This window comes from Glycine max, chromosome 13 (assembly GCF_000004515.6).
Source record: "Glycine max cultivar Williams 82 chromosome 13, Glycine_max_v4.0, whole genome shotgun sequence".
Taxonomy (NCBI): domain Eukaryota; kingdom Viridiplantae; phylum Streptophyta; class Magnoliopsida; order Fabales; family Fabaceae; genus Glycine; species Glycine max.
Window position 1 is genome coordinate 42,623,430 of NC_038249.2, and position 22,086 is coordinate 42,645,515.

At 32.2% G+C, this 22,086-nt stretch overlaps 2 protein-coding genes across 2 annotated transcripts; both read left to right on the top strand.

The window, feature by feature from the left end:
* The first annotated feature begins 261 nt into the window (after positions 1-261).
* On the top strand, positions 262-8,385 carry LOC100801556 (outer envelope protein 80, chloroplastic). The gene is made up of 16 exons (XM_003542001.5): positions 262-831; positions 1,142-1,235; positions 1,343-1,425; positions 1,659-1,756; positions 1,889-1,958; positions 2,352-2,442; positions 4,121-4,202; positions 4,537-4,572; positions 5,073-5,226; positions 5,324-5,464; positions 5,696-5,766; positions 5,849-5,927; positions 6,006-6,121; positions 6,249-6,396; positions 7,388-7,457; positions 7,873-8,385. The coding sequence occupies exons 1-16, from the start codon at positions 262-264 to the stop codon at positions 8,025-8,027; spliced, it is 2,058 nt and encodes a 685-aa protein (XP_003542049.2). The 3' UTR covers positions 8,028-8,385.
* A 9,073-nt stretch (positions 8,386-17,458) lies between these two features.
* Positions 17,459-19,802, top strand: LOC100801922 (zinc finger protein WIP2-like). The gene is made up of 2 exons (NM_001317561.2): positions 17,459-18,154; positions 19,237-19,802. Exons 1-2 carry the CDS (start codon positions 17,558-17,560, stop codon positions 19,690-19,692), a joined length of 1,053 nt encoding a protein of 350 aa, NP_001304490.2. The 5' UTR covers positions 17,459-17,557; the 3' UTR covers positions 19,693-19,802.
* Positions 19,803-22,086: the final 2,284 nt, after the last annotated feature.

The window sequence follows — 22,086 nt, forward strand, 5'->3', positions numbered from 1 at the left end:
ACTAAAACAATGAACTTTGTTTTTTGTCATCAGAACAACAAAGGCGCAGGGCACAAGGCCCAAACGGAAAAGCTCCCTCCCACACGAGTGGGCCGCAGTTAAAACCCAGCCCATACCACCTTAGGCCCATCATTTCTTAACCGAAAAGCCTCAAAGAACAAAGATTTACCTCTTCGGAGGTTTTAGTGGTGACTGCTGGAGGAAGCTTTAGCCGTGGCTAGGCAAGAACTGCACTCACTCACTCTCGATTCAAATTGCTCAATGAAACGAAACACAGAGAACACAATGCTTCGAAACGACGACGTTCGCATCGTTTCCTCTTCCATCAAAATCCCTCTTCCTTCCATTTCCAAACACCCTACCTGTCCTCTGCGAACCGCGCACTCTCACATCGCCAACGCCACAAACTCGATTGCGCAACTCATTAACTCGTTCACCTCTCACTCCGCCGAGTTGACTCGCTCCGTGATACAGAAATCGTCGCTCCTGTGCTCGGCGACGCTGTCCTTAACCGGCGACCGGAAGAGAAAATGTCCGATTCGGCGTCTGGCGTCTCTGTCTCTGGCGGAGGAAGCACAGCAGAAGGCTCGGCAGAACGAGGAGAGAGTTCTGATAAGCGAAGTTCTGGTTCGGAACAAAGACGGCGAGGAATTGGAGAGGAAGGACCTCGAGGCGGAAGCGGCGCAAGCTCTCAAGGCTTGTCGTCCTAACTCGGCTCTCACAGTGCGGGAGGTGCAAGAGGATGTGCATCGCATCATCAACAGTGGATATTTTTCGTCGTGCATGCCGGTTGCGGTTGATACGCGTGACGGTATCCGATTAGTATTTCAGGTATGTTCTCTTCTGTTGGAATTGAGTTCACCTTTCTGTAATGATTTCGAATAGAATTTCGCGTTCTGTAATGTTGTGTATTTAAGTCTGCAACATTGAGTGCTGTAATGTCAGTACGCGTGACGGTTTCCTATTAGTATTTGAAGTATGTTTGATTCAGTTGAACTATGGCGGTTAGGCGTTGGAATTGAGTTCGTTGTTTTATAATGATCTTACTGTTATTCGAATAGAATTTGGCATTCTAGTGTTGTTTATTTGAGTCATCAATATTGGGTGCTGTAATTTTAGTAGTGGTTTCTTGTGGCATAAGGTAGAACCAAATCAAGAGTTCCAAGGGTTGGTATGCGAAGGAGCTAATGTTCTTCCGGCTAAATTTTTAGAGGACTCAATGCGAGATGGATATGGTAACTTATTCTTCTTTCTTCTGATATGCACAGTTGTATATCATCATGTGCATGTTGCTCGTGTTTGACCTTTAATTGTATTCAAATTAATGTGTCAAGCTGTGCAGGGAAAATTATCAATTTGAGACGATTGGATGAAGCAATATCTTCCATTAATAACTGGTACATGGAACGGGGTCTTTTTGCCATGGTAAATTCCCCTTAACTTCTGGTCAAACTTAACAATCTAATAATATATTCTTCCTGCTTCGTGTTTGGTGGGAATCCAATATTTGGATCCTTATTTCATGTTTTCAGTAGCTTAAGTTGCAGAAACTATCACAACATTATATCATTCAACTTTGCTTCCCTTGCTCTAACTAGTATTTAAATGGGAATTGTCTTCTTTCTTCTTTTTTTCCCCTGCCTTGATCATTGCCTTAGGTTTCAGCTGTTGAGATTCTATCTGGGGGTATTCTGAGATTACAAGTTTCAGAGGCTGAGGTTGATAATATTTCCATACGGTTTCTTGACAGGAAGACGTAAGCGCCTTCTTTCAATTTTATTGACAAACAAAAGTGCTCTCAGGCAGAAACAAATATCCCTGCAATCTTCTGTTATGTTTTCTGCTGAGAAGGGTTTTTCTTTTTACCGACTTGATTTTCTATCTGTAGTGGTGAGACTACTATGGGGAAGACAAAGCCTGAAACAATACTTAGGCAAATTACAACCAAGAAAGGACAGGTAATTCCTTGATCTAGCACTGGCCATTCCAGCAGATGATGGTTCATAGTTTCTAGGTGTTTCTTGAAAGTTTTATCGATAACTAATGTATGTTTATTTTTTGTGCAAAACTTTGAATCAAGCTAAAACAAGAGGATTTAATATTTGTGTAATATAAATTTAAAATAAGGCTTTGTGTTGTTGTTTTTGACTTGTTGTAATGTAAGTTTGAAAGCTGAGAACTGAGTGTGGCACTATATTATCAAATTTGGTTGTCAACATTCTTTGGTCTGTTCAATGGTAATTGGACATTGTTTATAGTTCCCCAAAGGGAAACTTTTAGATAAACATGCCCTTTTGAATTCACATTCTTACTAAGAAGGATTTTGGCATCACCCATAATTGTATTTTCAGGTCTACAGCATGCTTGAGGGAAAAAGAGACGTAGAAACTGTATTGACTATGGGAATCATGGAAGATGTTAGCATTATTCCCCAACCAGCTGGTAATGTATGCATACTGACAATTAAAATGTTGTCAGTTTTATGTTCTAACCAGTAACTACACTTGCCAAGTTGTAATGTAATTTTTTACCAAGCCCTATATAAGTATTTTTTTTTATCCAGCATTTTAATATTCTACTAAAAATGACTTTGTATATACAACAACAACAACAACAACGCCTTATCCCACTAGGTGGGGTCGGCTACATGGATCAACTTCCGCCATAATGTTCTATCAAGTACCATACTTCTATCCAAACCATTAATTTCGAGATCTTTTTTGATAACCTCTCTTATAGTCTTTTTGGGTCTTTCTCTGCCTCGAATTGTTTGTCTTCTCTCCATCTGGTCTACTCTCCTCACTACAAAGTCTACCGGTCTTCTCTCTACATGCCCAAACCACCTAAGTCTATTTTCCACCATTTTCTCTACAATAGGCGCTACTCCAACCCTCTCTCTAATAGCTTCGTTTCTAATTTTATCCTGTCGAGTCTTACCACACATCCACCGCAACATCCTCATCTCCGCTACACCTACTTTATTCTCATGTTGGCTCTTGACCGCCCAACATTCTGTTCCGTACAAAATCGCCGGTCTTACCGCAGTCCGATAAAACTTTCCCTTTAGCTTGATCGGTACCTTTGCATCACATAACACCCCCGATGCTTTTCTCCATTTCATCCATCCTGCTTGAATGCGATGATTCACACTTTGTATATATTGTTATAAAATTAAGTGTGAGAATGTTTCATTCAAACTTAGGGAGAAAGTACGAAATTAAAATTAATGGAAACAGAAGAGGGCTAAAAAGAAAGAAATGAAGAAAGAAAAAAGGATGTTATTATGATAGAAACACCGTATGTTTGTTGCAGAATTACAAGGATGACCTTCCCTTTCTACAAAATGGAATGCTAACACACTCAGCAGTTCTTGAGGGACTTCACCTCCCAAGTGAAAGGCCCTAATCTCTTGCAAATGACAAAATGATTTGTCTCCTGCCCCCCTCCTTAATTTTGTAGGCAACATGCCTTATTTAGGCTATCTGACTAACTCACCAATGTAACTAGCTAATGGGTATCTAACCTATCATAACTAAATGCTAGCAGGTGTTATCCAACATATTCTCTAGTTGCAAATATAAGTTTTTTGCTTCTTATACAGTTAACTAGAGCTAAAAAGGACTAAAACAAGTTGCAGTGTTCTGCAAGTGGCCTAATTTTTTTCTTGATAATTTTTATTTGTGTATTGACATTTGATAGTAAGTTATTATATCTCATACCTCATAATCCTTGAGAGAATTTGGGAAATTTTCTTTATATTGAAAAATGAGAAAAATGAATTCAAGGTTTAGAGTTTGAGTTTACAACTGATATTTGTAGTACAGGGACTGAGAGCCTATCTGAAGTCTAATCTGTCAGTTACAACAGTCAAAAAGACAGTTTTGACTGATTTACAGTCAGTTAACAGTATTACATGTAAGGAAGAGGTGACACACCAAGTCTATGTTAAAGAAAACAGAGAAATGATATTCTCTCACAATCCAAAACTAATGCTGTCAAATGGAAAATACATATATTTTTGAAGAAGTGACATAATCTCTTTTATTTGTCTTCTCCCATTTGATCCATGGTATTCTCTAAAGTCTAAACTTCTGTATTTTGTTTCTTTGGTTTGCTATAGATACAGGGAAGGTTGATTTGGTGATGAATGTGGTGGAACGTCCCAGTGGAGGATTTTCTGCTGGTGGTGGGATATCAAGTGGGTAAGTGATGCTAGTCTAAAGCATACCTATGTAATGCTTATATTTGCTAATTTGATGAATTATGCTTAGTCTCTTACCTCCTTTAGGTTTGATGAAATTCCTAGGCTCCCTAGTAATTCTGGAAATTACTGTTAATGCCCCTAATTTTAATTTTCACCAGACAAATATCCCTTTGGATTAGACCCCCTCCATACAGCCTTTTGTACAGCTCCATATTGGTGATAAATACACATAGCAGAGAGATGGATATTTTATTTCCAAACTTAGAGGTGCCAGATTGACTATGTTGCTTGCTTCATGATCTGAGTATCTGACTAGGTATTTACTTTTGCAGGATTACAAATGGTCCACTAAGAGGGCTTATTGGAAGGTGAGTTTTTTTTATAGTTATGTTATGTGATGGGCTATTGAACTATGTTATGGGTTAATTCGTTGTCTCTTGCTATCCTATCATCTCCTTCATTTAATAGCCGAGATTACTTTAGTAGTTTAGTGCAATTGAAACCAAGTTAAGGGATTTTCTTTTTACCTCTGGCCCTCTGCTGCTGGCTCTATATACTGAGTGCTATGCAGTGTTTATGACATTGGCAAGTGGTGAATAAACTATTTATAGATGTAACTCTGTAAGCACACTACTGTCGTGTACATTATGTTGCCAAGGATAAAACTTGGCAATGTTGAAATTTTAGTTGATATTAACTTTGGATAATTTATCTTGGCTTATCTATGCTTGTGTATGTTTTCCCCATTGTCATGAGAATATTGTTTTTTGCTGTAATGTATGTTTTCATATTGTGTTTAACTTATGGTTCAACTGCAACTGGTTTATTCTTTGCCGATCCACTCAATTCTATTTTTATTCCATTGCAGCTTTGCCTATTCTCATAGGAATGTTTTTGGTAAAAACCAGAAGCTCAATATTTCCTTAGAGAGGGGCCAGATTGACTCAGTCTATCGCATAAATTACACAGACCCTTGGATTCAAGGAGATGATAAACGAACATCTAGAACAATAATGATTCAGGTAATTTCGGAAGGTTTTGTCTGAGCACAATGACTGTACTTTTGATGGTAGAATGTTAAAAGCTGTATATTCTGATATTTAATTAACTTTACTTTAGAATTCAAGAACGCCTGGAACCATTGTTCATGGTAATGCAGATGGTAATGGTAGCCTGACCATTGGTCGCATCACAGGTGGTATAGAGTTTAGTCGACCAATCAGGCCTAAGTGGAGTGGAACAGCAGGACTTGTTTTCCAGGTGCTTCATTGACAATATTGACAACTGTTTATATCTTTTTATTTCTAATTTTAGTGCTTCCACTCTGGCTCTATAAATACCACTTGCAAATTGATGATTTGCTTAGTTTAGTTAAACTGTGCAATCAATAGTCAGAATATTTCTGCCATAAATTAAATGTTACTATAATATAGATTATATGTCTATTTATACTACTGATTTTTTTCCTTCAAAATTTCTATATCATTTCAGCATGCCGGAGTGCGTGATGAGAAAGGTATTCCTATCATTAAGGATTGTTACAGCAGTCCTCTTACTGCAAGGTTGTAATCTAAGTAATGCTGACAGTATGGTTATCATGACTTTGTGTGGTTGTTTCTAACTTCTGTCAAATTTTCCTTGTAGTGGCAATACCCATGATGATACATTGCTTGCTAAACTTGAGACTGTTTACACTGGTTCTGGCGACCATGGATCTTCTCTGGTTTGTTCTGAATTGAATAGGGTCTTTCTGTTTAAATTTAATACTATGTTTCTTATCATGAATTGCTTGGTTTTGCAGTTTGTCCTTAACATGGAAAAGGGACTTCCTCTTTTGCCTGAATGGTTGTCCTTCACTAGGGTGAATGCACGTGCCAGGAAGGGTGTTGAGATAGGTCCTGCTCGCCTTCATTTAAGGTATGAAATACATGCCATCAAGTCAACCTTGTCATTGAAAAAAAAAGGAATGCCTTGTTGTGTACACTTTACATTAAAGCAAACAGACAATCTTTTGTTTTACCTACTTTAATTGGTTCAATGGTAGTATCTCTGGTGGTCATGTGGTGGGAAATTTCTCTCCCTATGAAGCTTTTGCCATTGGTGGAACAAACAGTGTGAGAGGCTATGAAGAAGGTAGTGTGGGCTCTGGTCGATCGTATATTGTTGGCTCTGGAGAAATTTCTTTCCCCATGGTACTCAAATTTTATCAGTTTTTTTCCTGCTCAATCTAATTACGCATCTCGTGCACACTTATGACTGAATTGTGCTTATCCTAATTTTAATGAAATGCACCTAGCTGTATCTGAAATTTGTTGCTGAATTGTGTAATTTCTTAGAACTGGAGTGACATATTTTCGGAATACTAGATGAAGATGGCTTGAAAAATATTGGAAATAATTGTTAAGAATTTGAAAGTGTTAAAAAATATATAGAAACCGAGAAGGATGATACTGTTAAGAATGGGTAAAAAGCAAAACAGAATATCGAATATTCTGTAAAATTCCTATAGAATCTCATTCCTATGTTTCTGCGAAAAGTTTAATATTTTTTTTTTTATCAGCGCGAAAAGTTTAATATGATGTCAATTGAACGTCACAAGCAATTAGATTTTTTTTTCGTTTTTTCTGACCTGATCTTGCCACCTCCAATGATTTCCCTTGAAGTAACAGTAGTGTTTTTAACCAGACATGCCTGAGAATAAGAGAAATTACATAGAATTTAGCATGGTTGAACCTATAGGCCTCAATAGGAGTAACTGCTGCACTGAGAAAGTTCACTATGATCAATAAAGATTACAAGGAGCGACTGCACAACATTCAAACCCTAAGAAGCTAGTCCCAATTTACCAAATGTTCGCTGTAAATATATTATGTGATGACCAAACTACTAAATTTACTGTCTGTGTGTGTGTAGCCCCTCCTTGTTAGGTCACACCACAGGTTTGTTGGGTCAGGTTAAGCCCAGAACTAAATATACAACCACTTATGATCCTAGTGGGTTTTTTTTTTAACTCAGATTATAAGAATACTGGGTTTCAAAGAATCATAATCTGCAAATAGCTATGCATATGCATCTAAATGGATGATAGAAAAATTTGTTGCATTTGTCCCTGTACCCACAGGTGCATGCATTTGATTAAATTTAAGTAAATTGACTGACTGATCTTACTGTTTCTGTTTGCAGTACGGGCCAGTAGAAGGTGTTATATTTTCTGACTATGGAACTGATCTTGGATCAGGCCCAACTGTACCTGGTAGGTTTTCATTTGGTTTCTTTGATTTCTTTTTTATTTTTATTTTTTTGGGGAGATTCATCTTTTTTATTTGGTTCTTTCCTTTTTGTGCTTCATGAGAATGATTACTATCATACCTATCTTAAATTCTTATTTAAAGGGGGAACTCGTTCTAAGTTACGAAGCTTGTTGGCTGTTATAACTCAGTCAAGGAGACAACAAAGCACACACAATCATGTGACTGAAATCATTTATCCTAGCAGAACTGCTTTTCTTGGCTTATCCTTGTGCTCTGGCTCCTTTAAGTAACGATATCCAGTGTCATAAAAAAAAAAAAAATAGTTTCTGAATTCTCAACTGTTTCATCTCAGTCGGTAGTATATCTCTAGATGTTTGCTGAATGCTGATATTGAATGGTGTTTTATTTTTTAATTAGGTGACCCTGCTGGAGCAAGGAAGAAGCCTGGCAGCGGATATGGCTATGGGTTTGGCATCCGTGTGGAATCACCTTTGGGTCCTTTGCGTCTTGAATATGCCTTTAACGACAAGCAAGACAAGAGGTTTCACTTTGGAGTTGGGCATAGAAACTAAAAGTCGTGAGATAATTCTTATTAGGTGTTTCTTGATTGTTGTTTATAACCCCCCTTTCCTTATTCAGTCATTCGGAAAACTTGTATATCATTTTTCGATAAACTTGGCTGCCTCGATCCCCTTTTGTGTATCTTATAGCTATTATGATGAAATGGCTCATTTAGTCATTTTTCACAAGATGTGTAGTTAAAAACTTACCAGTTAGTGGGCAATGGATCTCTCCAGTGGATTTTTCTCATGTTAGGGAGGGGAGTTACTTGGTGCACCCAGTATTTTTGCTGGGGCACCCAACACGTAGGGTGAAATGGCAAAAATGTTCTTCACCCTAATAATATAAATAAAGCTACAGTTTTGTCCGTATGGCCTTCTTCTTCCTCCTGTTCCTGTTCCTACGATCACCGAGTGCGCATCCTTCTTCTTCCTATTCTTACAGTCATCGTTGGCCCATTCATCTTCTTCTTTCTCTTTCTACAGCCTTCTTCTTTCGCTTCTTGTTCGTCTTCCTCTTCCTATGACGCTTCTTCTTCCTGTCACCATTCATGTTCATGGTTGTTCCTTGTGATTTTTCTTCTTCCTTTGCTTCCTGTGTCGTTGTAATTCTTCTTCTTCGTCTCCAACAAAAAAAATGACATTTTTCTTGAAGAATCTCATACGGATCATCAATCTGTATGGTTCATACAGATTGACAATCCGTATGTGTGATACGGATTCGTATGACTCATATGGATTGTTGATTTGTATGAGTTTTTTTTGTTAAATAATTTTTTTTCAATTTTTCTTCTAAATTTTTTTTTACAAAATTTTAATTTGTCAATTATTATTTAAATTGTTTCATAGTGTAATGTTGTTTTGTAATGTTAGGGAAATTTTATAAAAAATTTTATTTATATGTTAAGTATTGATTTTATTTACAAAAAATATTAGTTATTACTAAGATTAGATTAGATTGCTAAAATTAAGATTAGATTGGTGAAACAATTAATATTCAATATTGTTATATTATATTTGTCTAACTTAAAAAAAATTGAAACAAATATTTAAAAGATATTGAATTTGTCATTTATGAAAATATTGAAATCATAATTAAAAAAATATAGTTATAATAAATATTTAAACGAAAATTTTTAATAATTAAAATTTGTTATAAAAATATTGAAACATAACTTTTAATTGTACAATAAATCTGTTAGTTATAAAAATTATGGAACCAAAATTTAAAATTTAAAATATGATAAGATTTTTAGTTTAAGATAATGATTGAAATCAAATTTAAAAATATATTAAATTTGTTAATTATAAGAAATAGGAACTCAAAATTTAAAATATGATAAGATTGTTAGTTTAAGGTAATGATTGAAATTAAATTTAAAAATATATTTGATTTTGTAGTTATAAAAAATATTGAAACCAAAATTTAAAATATGATAAGATTGTTAGTTTAAGATAATGATTGAAATCAAATTTAAAAATATATTAAATTTGTTAGTTATAAGAAATATGGAAACCAAAATTTAAAATATAATAAGATTGTTAGTTTGAGGTAATGATTAAAATTAAATTTAAAAATATACTTGATTTTGTAGTTATAAAAAATATTAAAACTAAAATTTAAAATTTAAAATATGATAAGATTGTTAGTTTAAGATAATGACTGAAATCAAATTTAAAAATATATTAAATTTGGTAGTTATAAAAAATATTGAAACCAAAATTTAAGATTTAAATTTTATTTATTAATTCATATGCTTTAATTTTTTTTTAAATATTTTTTTAAAATATTTTTTATTCATTTATTTTATTTACAAAATTTGATAATTAAAAAAATTTGATATTTAATTGAATGTTGTATTTAGATGTTTATTATAATGATTAAAAATTAAATAAATATGATATTTAATTGAATGATGTATTTAGATATTTTTTATAACAATTGATAATTAAATAAATTTGATATTTTTTTACATATATAAATACTTATTAAACCTATCATTTTTATTTATAATTTATATATGTAAACAAATTAATTATTATATAAAAAATAATCATCACAAAATTTATTATATAAATTTACATATACATTAAATATAAATTAGAAATTTTAATGTTATATGTAGCGACATTATTTATTTATAATACAATGTGTCTATTAGCTCAATTTATTTGAGTGTTTTATTAATAATGCAGGTATCACAAGTTTGATCCCTTCTTGGACTATTAATCTTAAATTAAATTGTAAATTATATTTTTGAAAAAAAAAATTCATGGACCATGTACAAATTGGCAATCCGTATGACCAAATATAAAAATGTTACTGTTAGTTGTAACCAAAAATACCATAAGGATATTTTTGATATTTTAAAAAATTGCTGGGTGCCCCAAGCAATTCTCATTAGGGAGAGATAGTCAGTAAGGAAACAGAGGCCCACTGATTTTAATAGGGCCCCTATGAATAGGGTCCATGTTTTGGGTTTGTCTATTTCTATCTTCACCACTATTGTGTCATTGGAAAATCTTACTGAAGATTATTTGTTTCCTGTGTTGTGGTAAAATAAGCGGAACTCATCCAGCCGCTGAGTTTCAATTGGAATACGTAAAGGGCCATTATAGAGAAAGAAAGATTCATTAATGGATGGTGGCCAACTTGAGGGGGATTTCCTACTCTATGGACTTGATTCATGTTTCGCAGATGAGGTAGACATAAAATGCATGAATTGGAGCGCAAAATTTATGTAGAATAATTTTCAAATATAAAATATGTTTTTTTCAGAAGAAGTCTAATGTTATTTGATCAAACTAAAAAGTTAGTAATAAATAGACAGAATTATTAAATTGTGCTATTTTTGTTTTCTAGAATATTTTAATAATTTAAATAGACAGAATGTTTAAAGAACAATATTTTAAATTACATAGAGTCGTACTTTGTCAAGCAACCAATTTCACAGAATAATGAGAAACGAAGTTTTAAAGTTTAAAAAATTACAAATTCAATCCTAGACTTTAGCATTCATTTAAGGTATATTCAAGAAATGATTTAATTAATTAAAATGTAAGAAATAAAAAATATAGAAAAAGATTAAAATTTAATCAAAATTATATATTTTTTAAAATAGAAACATAAATTTTTTCTATTTTGGAATAAAAAAACAAAACAAAACAAAATTGTGGATAGGATAAAATAGTGAGACTAATGTTATATTTAAGTCAAGTATTAATATGAACTATTCTTTTATATATATTTTCTTGTGTACAATAACACCACTTGGTTAAAACTTAAGATCTTACATAAAATTTAAACTACTCAAACTTTTCCATCACTAGGCTGAACTCAATGGTTCACCCCTTTTTATGCATATTAAACATAGGACTAGCTTTCCTCTCAATCTCAAATTGTTATGACTGTCATCAATTATTAGTAAAATGTTTTTGTTGGTCATTACTTCAATGGTAGAAATCAAGAAATTATTTAAAAATAATAAATTCTAATTAAACAGTGATTAACAAAAGCGTTGATAAAACATGTATTGATTGAGTTGAGTTAGCAAATATATGATATGGGATCAACATGTTGGGAAATAGTAAGGATATGAATTGATGAGAAACACCGACAAACAAAAGACAATGTGAATGACCTGGAAAATGTAGTATCAATATCATGCTTCAAAGACCCAAGCCGACAATGAGGTAAGCCCAAGAAAGTGACAGGCCAGTAAATGGCAACCGTTAAAAAGTTTTACCTCAAGAGTATATATATGTTGGCGTGCGCGAGCATATATATAGTATTATTTTTCATAAAAAATACAATAATTTAAGGCTTGAATATTTTATCGATATGTATTGCTAAAGTATTCAAGAGTATATATCTATATTAGATACAAATATGTGATGTTAGTTAATAATTAGAGTATAAGAAAAACAAATTTTAATAACACATTCTTTTAGCCACACTTTTATTATTAATTAAAATTTATTAAAAATTATAAAATGTTAAAATCATGAATGAAGCTCGTCAAATAAAAAAAAAAAATAAGACTCACCAAATTTTATACTTTCTAATAAATTTAATCAATAATAGTCCAATAAAATTGTGTTTATAAAATATATTGCTAATACTCCTAGTACAAGAAATACTCAAGTAAATAAAATTAAATAGAAGTGGGTAGACTAGCAAACTAAAGGCATCACAAAAGGAAGTCTACAGCAAACCCTTTTACAAGACCCACCTCAAAATGGGAGTGAAAATGCAATAATGCCTTTTATAACAGACCCAGACAATGAGTTGACGGAAACTCTAAACGCCCATTATAATGTGTTTGAATTAATTTCACGATGAGAAATAATTAATGTTTTTATAATTAAATTAAAATAATAAATACTCATTTCTATTTTTTTTCATATAATTATAATTTTCTATGCTAGAATTAACTTTTGTGTATTATATCTAAACACATTTTCTAGGCTAGAATTAACTTTTGTGTATTATATCTAAACACATTAGTAGTCTATTTCTTAGATCAAAATGTCAAGCTAAGTATTGTATACTTAATAGTTAATAGTTCTCAATTTTTTGGGAGTAACATACACTTGGGTTAATAAGTTTTCAGTCGATGTAAAATTTCAATTTTCAAGTTTTAAATATTACAAATTTTTGGTCTATTTTTAATCATTTTTTTTATTTTTATTGTTCATAAAAAAAATATTTTGTTGCCTATTTTTATTCTCTCTCAAAAATAAATTATGAACAACAAAAATAAACAAGAAACTAATAAGTAAGTAAGTTTTTTTATAAGAATTAAAACCCAAAATCTGAAATTCTGTAGAACCAAAAACTTAATTAACCTGTAAAATCGTATCACTTAAAAGTTGATTTCTTTTTTTAAGGCAGAAGTTGAATTCTTAATAAAGTGGAAAAGTGAAAGTTTCAATGCCATTAATTCGGTCCCCCTCAAGAAGAGCAGCATCCTCTACAGCATATATAATCAATTAGGATAGACACAAACTCAAATACTAACTACGTTAAATTACTTATTAGGTCCCTCAATTATTTAAAAATTTGTTAATAGGTCTCTAAATTAAAAAATAATAATCGGGTATTTGATCATGTATTTTTTTTATTTGAGTCTGTAAATTTTTAAAATTGTCGTAAATTATTATTTTCTGATAATTTCAAGCTACTATAAACTAACCTCGGATACCTTTTTTTTAATTTAAAAGATATATTTTAGACTTACTTGAAAAACATTCAGCAAAAAAAAGGCCTACTTGAAAAATCCAAAATAATTCAAGTATCAACCAAGCAATTTAACATAAATCAATTACTAGGATTTAGGATAGACACAAACTCAAATATTAAATACTGTCTCTAAATAATTTCAATGGATTGATCGAGTGAAATAAGATAAAATTTTGTATACAGCATAACAAATAATGATCATAGCTTTAAGCCTTTATTCTTCTTAAGATACGATTAAGGTCAATTTTTATAATTCCCTTTATTATTACTTTATCTTAAAATTTCATCTATAATAAAATTGTCTCTGGATAATGAGCAGCTAAATGACATTACTTATTGAGTCCGGGGGTCCTTACATAATTTTTTTTTTCCTTTACTCAATTAAATATCACACTTTAAAATTAAAACTAGAAAGTTGGGATAATCATCATGAGAAGTGAAACTGGTGCCAGTCAGACTATACTTTGTAACAAGCATCTCATATGATATGAGGTGGATAACATAATCCCAAACTACATTTTTTTGTAGACAACAACATGCAAATGATAATGACAAGCCCCACATTGTCGTTGTCCATCATGCATTATTCACAAAACTCAAGCTTGTAACTTTCTGCGGCAATAAGTAGTATATATATATGCCAAACATAATGGCTCATTGTCGTTCATATGGCCTAGGCATCTCTGTTAGACCTACATGATGTACATTTCTGCTAACTCCGTGGATGAACATACAATTACACTCAGACACTCCTTAATATTCGGACTGGTATAAAATAATAAACTTAAATTACTCCTTTGAGGTACCCCTTTGACTGAGTCTTAGACATTCTCAAGAAAAGAAAAGAAAAGAAAATTAATTACAGAAAAATGTGAATGGCATAATTAAGGCATCTAAAAGATATTTTACAATCTAAAGATTATAATAAAAAAAGACAACTTATTGTTAAATGTAATTTCTAAAATATGCTAAATAAGAGAAAATTTTAAATATTTCTAAGGCATTACTTAACCATTTTCCTAAATAATGCAATAATTCTTAAATATGATCCTTCCCTCTACATCATTCTCTCCCTTTAGGAAAACTCATCTCTAGACAGTTAACCATATTGTCGATCTCGTCCAAAGAGGTTTATTGAGAAAAATTCTTCAAAATGTAATTACAATTCGAAAATTTTAAAAATTTTAAATTTTAAATTTTAAAAACAATAGAATTTTAATCATTATATGGTCTAAGAAGCAAGTATGGTTCTCCTAAGAAAATTATATGCACTTTAAGGGTGATTATTTGCTTATATTCAAAGAACTGGTATCGTTCCCCACTACTATACACATAATGGTACGCCTTATTTGTTTTTTTTTTCTAGTCATGAATAGGTGCAAGCTCGAGGTAGTTTATAGATAAAGCAAGAGAAAAAATGAAAAAGATGATGAAACTTTGATTAAAATAAATTGAATTAACTTACATGAATTTGTTATATTATATAATTAATTACAAGAATAATTATTTCACAATTAATTAAATTAACTCTAATTACATACAAAGATTAAATATGTTATTTATGATCAAAGTTGAGTTAACTATGATTAAGCTATATCTATGCTAAGATATATGTCAGAACAATTTTGAGGCTCTAGTACCTAGCTAGTTTTCCTCATAATCTTGGACTGGGAATCTGTACTGTATTGGTGGCCATCAAAGTATGTGCTGCAGCGATCAGATCAATTACCACATTGGTACTATATCCTTTACTCACTCTAACTCTTGAAAGAAGATCCATATGGAGGAAAAACAAGATCAAAACCTACAACCAATGATGAATTTATAGAGAGGGACAGAGAGAAACGACCGAACTTGTTAAAGCAAAGGAACTACAGGGGTAAAAGTTAACCATCGAATAAAAGAGAGTTCCACATATTAACTTGAAAAAAGTAGAAAAACAAACAAATATTCTTTAAGAAAAAAAATTGCACGATTCATTCCTAGGCCTAGCTAGTTACATTTTTTCCCTTAAATGGATATTTAAGAGATATCAATCCTCCAAAACGTAATTCGCCGCTGAAATCAATATTTGGCTTTTTAAATTTGAACATAGTTCTTATTGACTTATTGTCATAATTTCTCCCCTTTCTTTTTGGTGAACTTTTTGCTGGTAAAGTTACATATATACTTAGATTCACTCTGTGATTCCTGTACAGTTCAGAATGTAACGATTTTAGTCGGTATGCCTTAGTACTTACACTACTTTGTAATTATCCTACTCGGTTTTGCTTTTCTTGCGTGGAAAAAACGTGGTTAGTTTATGTAAAGAAATATAAACTACATATATTCTTCAAAATAAAGTTTCATATAATAGACTTCAGATAATTAAAAATGAGGGGTTGGCCAAAATTGTCATTCCTCGTAAATCATATACTATGCGTACTTTTTACCTGTGATACATACACGCGCGAAAACTATCATAACTATATAAGAATTGAAGAGTGAAGAGTGTAGGCTATAAAACAACGGTACTTCAATTTGGTTCACACATCAATATTTGATATTAGATACCAATACTCTTAAATACTTCATTGAAATATCTGTAAAGTATTCAAGTCTTTATAAAAAGTCATGAAAATCCAATAAAGTTACTCCTATATGAGGTATAATATTGAAACACAAAAGCATTATTTCTTATAAACCAATAATGAAAATTTTCCTCTTTAAAGATAATTTTGATCGAGAAAGGAAAGGTTCTGATTAAGGCGGCTGTTGATCATGTGGGTGGCAACGGTGGTCAGCGATTGCGCGCAGATAACTATTAACAGTATTTATGTGTCAAGTGTTTTGTGAAATCAAATAATGTTAATGTTGGTGGTTCTAATTTTCTTCGGATCCCTTAAGTCTAAATTATCCCACTGAACAAAACATGTGTGAGCAGAAGAGAAGAAAAAGACATGGGTAGATCCAACAGTGAAGGTTTTGCATGTAACAGGTGAAACTGAAAGCAGTAGCGGAGACACGGACTGAGTCTCTGCTCCTAATTAGAGGAACCAAATTAAGCCGACCAGAGCGTGCATGCCAAAGCACTTGCTGGTTTAAATGCTAACTATTTGTTTCCCGAGGAACACTCTCACATTGCCAACGATCGCTTAATTCCCTAGGAACAATTCAACTATATAAACATACAATACAACTTGTTCCATTATTAATTCATTCTATGTATGTACTAATATTATTAATTATCAATTGTACTAGTACTTGCTTTCTTTCTTTTCTTTTTTTCCTTTACTCATTTTGTTATTGATTCGACACTTCGGAATGATTGATGCCTTTATCATGTTAAATTTCATGTTTGCTGCTAGCTATTGCTAACTGTAGTTAAATTTGATTTAATTAGATAAAAAATAATAATTTAATTAACAAATATTAATTGAAAAGAGTAACAGTACATTATTGCAAGAGAGTACGGTATATATTAAAGATGGGGCTACAAGGTAGTTTCTGAATTAGTATGTCTATAGTGTGAAATGGGAACGGGATTGTATAGTAACGAGAGAGAACAAATAGTCTTCGAGGTTCAACAGTTCAACTTCGTTGACTGACTTTGTGTTTGGTCTTATTTCCTAGCACAATGGTAGGTAGAGTTAAGAGTACGTTGTGATCATATTTATTTTTTAAAGAATATATATAAGAATATGGGTATGACTAAATTACTATTCTTAGAATACGATTAATATAAGAAATTAAAAGAAAAAGATACTTATTGTAAAAAAATATAAAAAAATTCATGAATAACATAATTTTAAAAATTTTAATAAAAATATTTTTTCTTTCTTAATTAATATTGTAAAGACATTGATTATCATTTTGCTTAACAATATTACTATGATTATTATATAAAATAAATCTGTGCAACCTATTTTTTGTATACTGTTCTTACAAACGTTCTTTCAAGTCCCAAGATAATCTCATCATCTAGGACCTGACTTTTTCCCACTCTCTTTACCTCTTTTGCATATTTATTTTCCCCGTTGTTAAGTCACACTTCGCAAGTGATTTCCTGTCTCCCCTTTTTTACTTTATTGGGCCAGCTTTACCAACTTTGGATTTCTACACGTCTTTTTTAACTCTCTTCATCCTGACTCTTCTTCCATTATGTTTATTATTTTCTTAAATCACAAACTTATCTTTTGCTTCTCTCTCATCACTCCACTACCCCTTCTTCCTCTTTATATCTCTTGTGTCTATAATAACCTAATCCATTCTACGCGATCATATATCATATCCCCCGATTCCTTTTTCCCACCCTCTCACCATGACTCATCCCTACTGCTCTAATGACTTGAATGCTTGGTTTGACCTCAATTCTCCATGCCTTTTTTCCAATTCTTCATCACCTTGCTCCAATAACCCACCATTCTACTTTCCTACTACTAATATTAGTTACCGTCATAACTGCACAAATAATGGCATCTCTTTTACTCAGCATATTCAATCTTCTCCCAGCTCCTTTCCTCCTCCAAAAGAAGCACTTACTCTCCTTAACCTAAGCCCCGCAAGAGGTGAAGATCTTGATCTTGAATCTTCCTTCAGTGCCATGAAAGTCAACAAAGAGAAGGAGAAAGAATTACTAAGCATCATGTCTTCTAATAATAACTCTTTGGATGATGAAACTGTGACGGTGGCTTTGCACTTAGGGCTTCCAAGCACTACTGCTACTTCATCAGCTGATTTAACTTCAAACATGTACTCAGAAAAAGAAGAAAAAGCCACTTTTGCTTCTGAGTATTCTCCGACTAGAATTAACAAGGGTCAGTATTGGATCCCTACCCCTGCTCAAATTCTGATCGGTCCAACACGGTTCTCATGCCCCCTTTGTTGCAAGACGTTCAACAGATACAACAACATGCAGGTATATATATTTAAAATGATGAAAACATTAATTCTGGATGTGTGATAGTAGAAAGAAAGAAGAAAAAAAATGTCTTTTTTTTTACCTTTTTTTTTTATCTCTTACTTTCCCAGATCTTAACTTTTGTGAGAATTTGCTGAAAAGAAAATGTCATGTCCATTTCTATATATCCTGTAGTTATAGTCTACTTTTAACAGTATCATCACTTTAATTTTTAGCCTATCTATAATCTATATTGTCTTCATCACTTGTAAGTATTGTGTAATTTAGGGTTTTTCCTTGTAACAACTATTGCATGTCCTTTAATTTTATTATTATCTTAAGCTGATCTTAAATGCTTTACCCTGCCCCTTTTGTAGTCGAAGAGATGAAAATGGGAAATTCCAAGTCCAATTAAAGATCGGTGTTATTTAAGGCTATAGCTTTTTGGACCTGCAAAGTGTTAAATTGTGTTAGATAGAAAACGTCAGTGACTGACTATTTGATATCTAGGGCTTATTAAATCTTAGCTAATATGCTAGAACAATGTTAACACTTAATACCATCATGAGGAGACATATAGAAGCTAGTGAAACAACATCAATGAATTAATTTTTTCAAGACTCTAGTACAACGCACGGATTGATTATTTTTTTTCACCTCCACAAACATGAACAAAAATAGCTGTCCAATATTCCCTTGTTGGGCTTCCGAGCTACTACTTTATTAGGATACCCTACATTGTCACTTTTTTTTCTTTAGTCCTAGACCATAGGTGACTAAGAAGTATTGAAACATGTAGAAAAAGACGTGGCTCCTTGATTATCCTCTTAGGCTTTTCTGACTCAAAATCTTGGCCGGCTTGGGAAAATAATTCTTAATCTTAACAAAATTACATGCAATGCAACAAAGGTGGCGTTTGTAGGGAATGTGGTTTCACAGTGGGACTTTTGGACCATATCGATAGTTCCAAATATTTACTTGTGAGTGTGAGTGAGTGAGTAAGTGAATGATGGGTGACTTTCATTATTCTTTTCAACTAATTAATTAACTATTTTTTTTTCTCTTGAATGATATTGCTTTTTCCAAAATTTAACCTACAGATGCATATGTGGGGGCATGGATCTCAATATAGAAAGGGGCCAGAGTCTCTAAGGGGAACTCAACCAACAGCAATGCTTAGACTCCCTTGCTATTGCTGTGCACAAGGATGCAAGAACAACATTGACCATCCAAGAGCAAAGCCACTCAAAGACTTTAGGACCCTCCAAACCCATTACAAGAGAAAGCATGGAATCAAGCCTTTCATGTGTAGAAAATGTTGCAAAGCATTTGCTGTGAGGGGTGATTGGAGGACTCACGAGAAAAACTGTGGGAAGCTATGGTATTGCTCTTGTGGGTCCGATTTTAAGCACAAGAGATCTCTCAAAGATCATATCAAGGCATTTGGGAATGGACATAGAGCTTATGGAATCGACTCATGTCTTGATCAAGATGATGAACCGGGCTCAGAAATTGAGCAGGAAAATAATGAATCTTTAATTTCCAATCATAGTTGACGTGTAATTTCAACTATGAAGACTAGACAATTGAGGATTCTCATGTTTTGAACTAATTAAATTGTTGACTATGACTACCATCTCTAATTAACGAGTTCTCCACTCCCCCTAATTCTTTAATTTCTCCTTTATTGATTTGGTTGTGTCTTGATTTTGCATACTCAACTAAACAAGGCCATGTTCAAATTTCTTACATGTTAATTTCTCATCTAATTAATAAGAAATAAATTCCACCATAATTTATTATCAAAAGAGAAAAAATACAAAAAGATAAATAATTATAAGGATGCATTTACAATATATATCAAATTTTCCTTTTCTGATTTAGACTTTGGTTTCTCCCTCTCCTCTCTCTTGTAAACATGGCACTGTTGGCACATATATAAACAAGGTCATGTTAAAATTTCATGTTTTTTAATTCATAAAAGTACATAATTATATAAGCTTAAAATTTTCACCTCAGTTTATTTTCAATTTTTATTAAAAGAGAGATAAATACAAATTAAATATAATTTTGTGCACACAAAAGTGTTTATAATCGAATGATTTTTTTTTTTAATTTACAGCAGGATTTTCAAATGAACGACACCGTAAGAAATAAGAATCTTCATTTAATTAGAAAGATGTGGAGATACATCATACATGCAACATCATCACCATCACTTTTAGCTTTGTGTGCTCTATGTTCTCTTTTTCTAATTGATGTTAATATATAGATTCATTGATCATTAATTAGGGCATCAGACTATAGTGGTAAGAAACTCACGTGCATGTTTACATTTGATTAAAATTTTGTTGCAATAATTTTAATAACTTCAGTGTTAATTTTTAATTTAAAATTATAATTTAACAATAAACTCATTTATTATATAGATTATCGATTGAAAATTTTAATTTTAATTAAAACTATAGAATAAAAACATTGCATATATATTCTTTTAAACTTAAAACAAAATTATAGCTCGTGTAAATCAAAGTTTGTGAAAATTAACATAACCACGTTTATAATTACTCAAGCGAAGGTACGCAGCAAACTTTTTTTTTTTTTTTTTTTTATCAAAAACAGAAAAGGAATATCACTATCGCTAGCTATACACAAGTGCAAATGCAGTTGGCGGAAGCTTTTGAGCCTGTCATTGATCAGCTTTATGACTCGTATGATGCTTCTATTTCCCTTTTGCTATGTCCACCGTGATGGACCGATCAAATACTATGTTTGTTTAGACTCACCGTAATGATTTCGACCAAAATGATTAGCTAGCTTCTCAAGAAAATGGCTGTTTTTCTTCTTCTTTTTTTCCTTAAATATTTCTTAATTGATACTTTTTTACACATATTTTGAAATAAAAATTTAATTAATTATTTAATTTCTATATTTTGTCAACACTTTATGTTTTAGTTACTTCACATTTTAGTCGAATACAATAACTTCTTTTATTATATGTTAGTTCCTGATGATATAAAACCATCACAAATCGAGATATAACAACTAAAATATAAAAAGAAAAAATATTCACACAAGAATTAAAATGTAGAATATTGAAGTGTAACAAGTAGAAGAAAAGGTGTAAAAACAAAATAATAACTAATCGAAAGCTAAAATAACAAAGGAAAGAGGGTAGCTAGAAGTGCAATCATAACATGCAGAAGCATTTATATTTTAATAGTAGTATTGCTGCGAATTCAAGGTTGGAAGGGACGATGCATTGGATCTTGATTATGGCAGCTTTGTGGGTTCAGAGAGAAAATAGGGTCAGAGAGAGCTTCTTGAAATGTCATTTCAAAATACAAGATAGACATCCATCCATGTAATGTATGACTATGAATTGAATTGTAGCAGCGTGCAGTGGCTTTACACTTGAGTCTATTTCCCTCATAAACCCAACCAACAAAAACGGGACTCCACGTTCCCTGTCTCCATCTCTCTCTCTCTCTCCAACACACATACATCCTTTTGCTTTTTGTTTTTTTTTTTTTTTTTCCTTTTGTTGGGTAAATTCTCTCTTTCTCTCTATCTTCTTTTTCATTGAACTTCAAGATCCTAGCTACTATGATTGATTTCTATTCCATCTCCATTAATTAATTTTACTTTACGATATTATAGATTTAACAGAACAGTAAAAAAAGGGTGTTGAAAACGATAACTAATTATGTGATTCTTTTCTTGTTATATATCCATGGTGTCCAGTGTAACGTCAATCTGTCACAATATCCCCAACGATCGAGCACAAACCTGTCAGCTAACAAAGAATGATGTGATGGAACCTTGTAGACGTTAACAGCTTCTTCTATTCTATGAATCTATTCTATTCTTCTTCATCAAATAAACTAACTTTGTTGCATAATATTAGAAAGTGTTGGCGCAACAAAAATCAACTATATATGATGGAATAT

Excerpts from the sequence above, each read along its gene's own strand:
- LOC100801556 (XM_003542001.5), top strand. The coding sequence starts at position 262 with ATGAAACGAAACACAGAGAACACAATGCTTCGAAACGACGACGTTCGC. Across the intron at positions 832-1,141 it reads GTATCCGATTAGTATTTCAG|GTAGAACCAAATCAAGAGTT; the intron begins GTATGTTCTCTT and ends TTGTGGCATAAG. Across the intron at positions 4,573-5,072 it reads CTAAGAGGGCTTATTGGAAG|CTTTGCCTATTCTCATAGGA; the intron begins GTGAGTTTTTTT and ends ATTCCATTGCAG.
- LOC100801922 (NM_001317561.2), top strand. The coding sequence starts at position 17,558 with ATGACTCATCCCTACTGCTCTAATGACTTGAATGCTTGGTTTGACCTC. Across the intron at positions 18,155-19,236 it reads ACAGATACAACAACATGCAG|ATGCATATGTGGGGGCATGG; the intron begins GTATATATATTT and ends TTTAACCTACAG.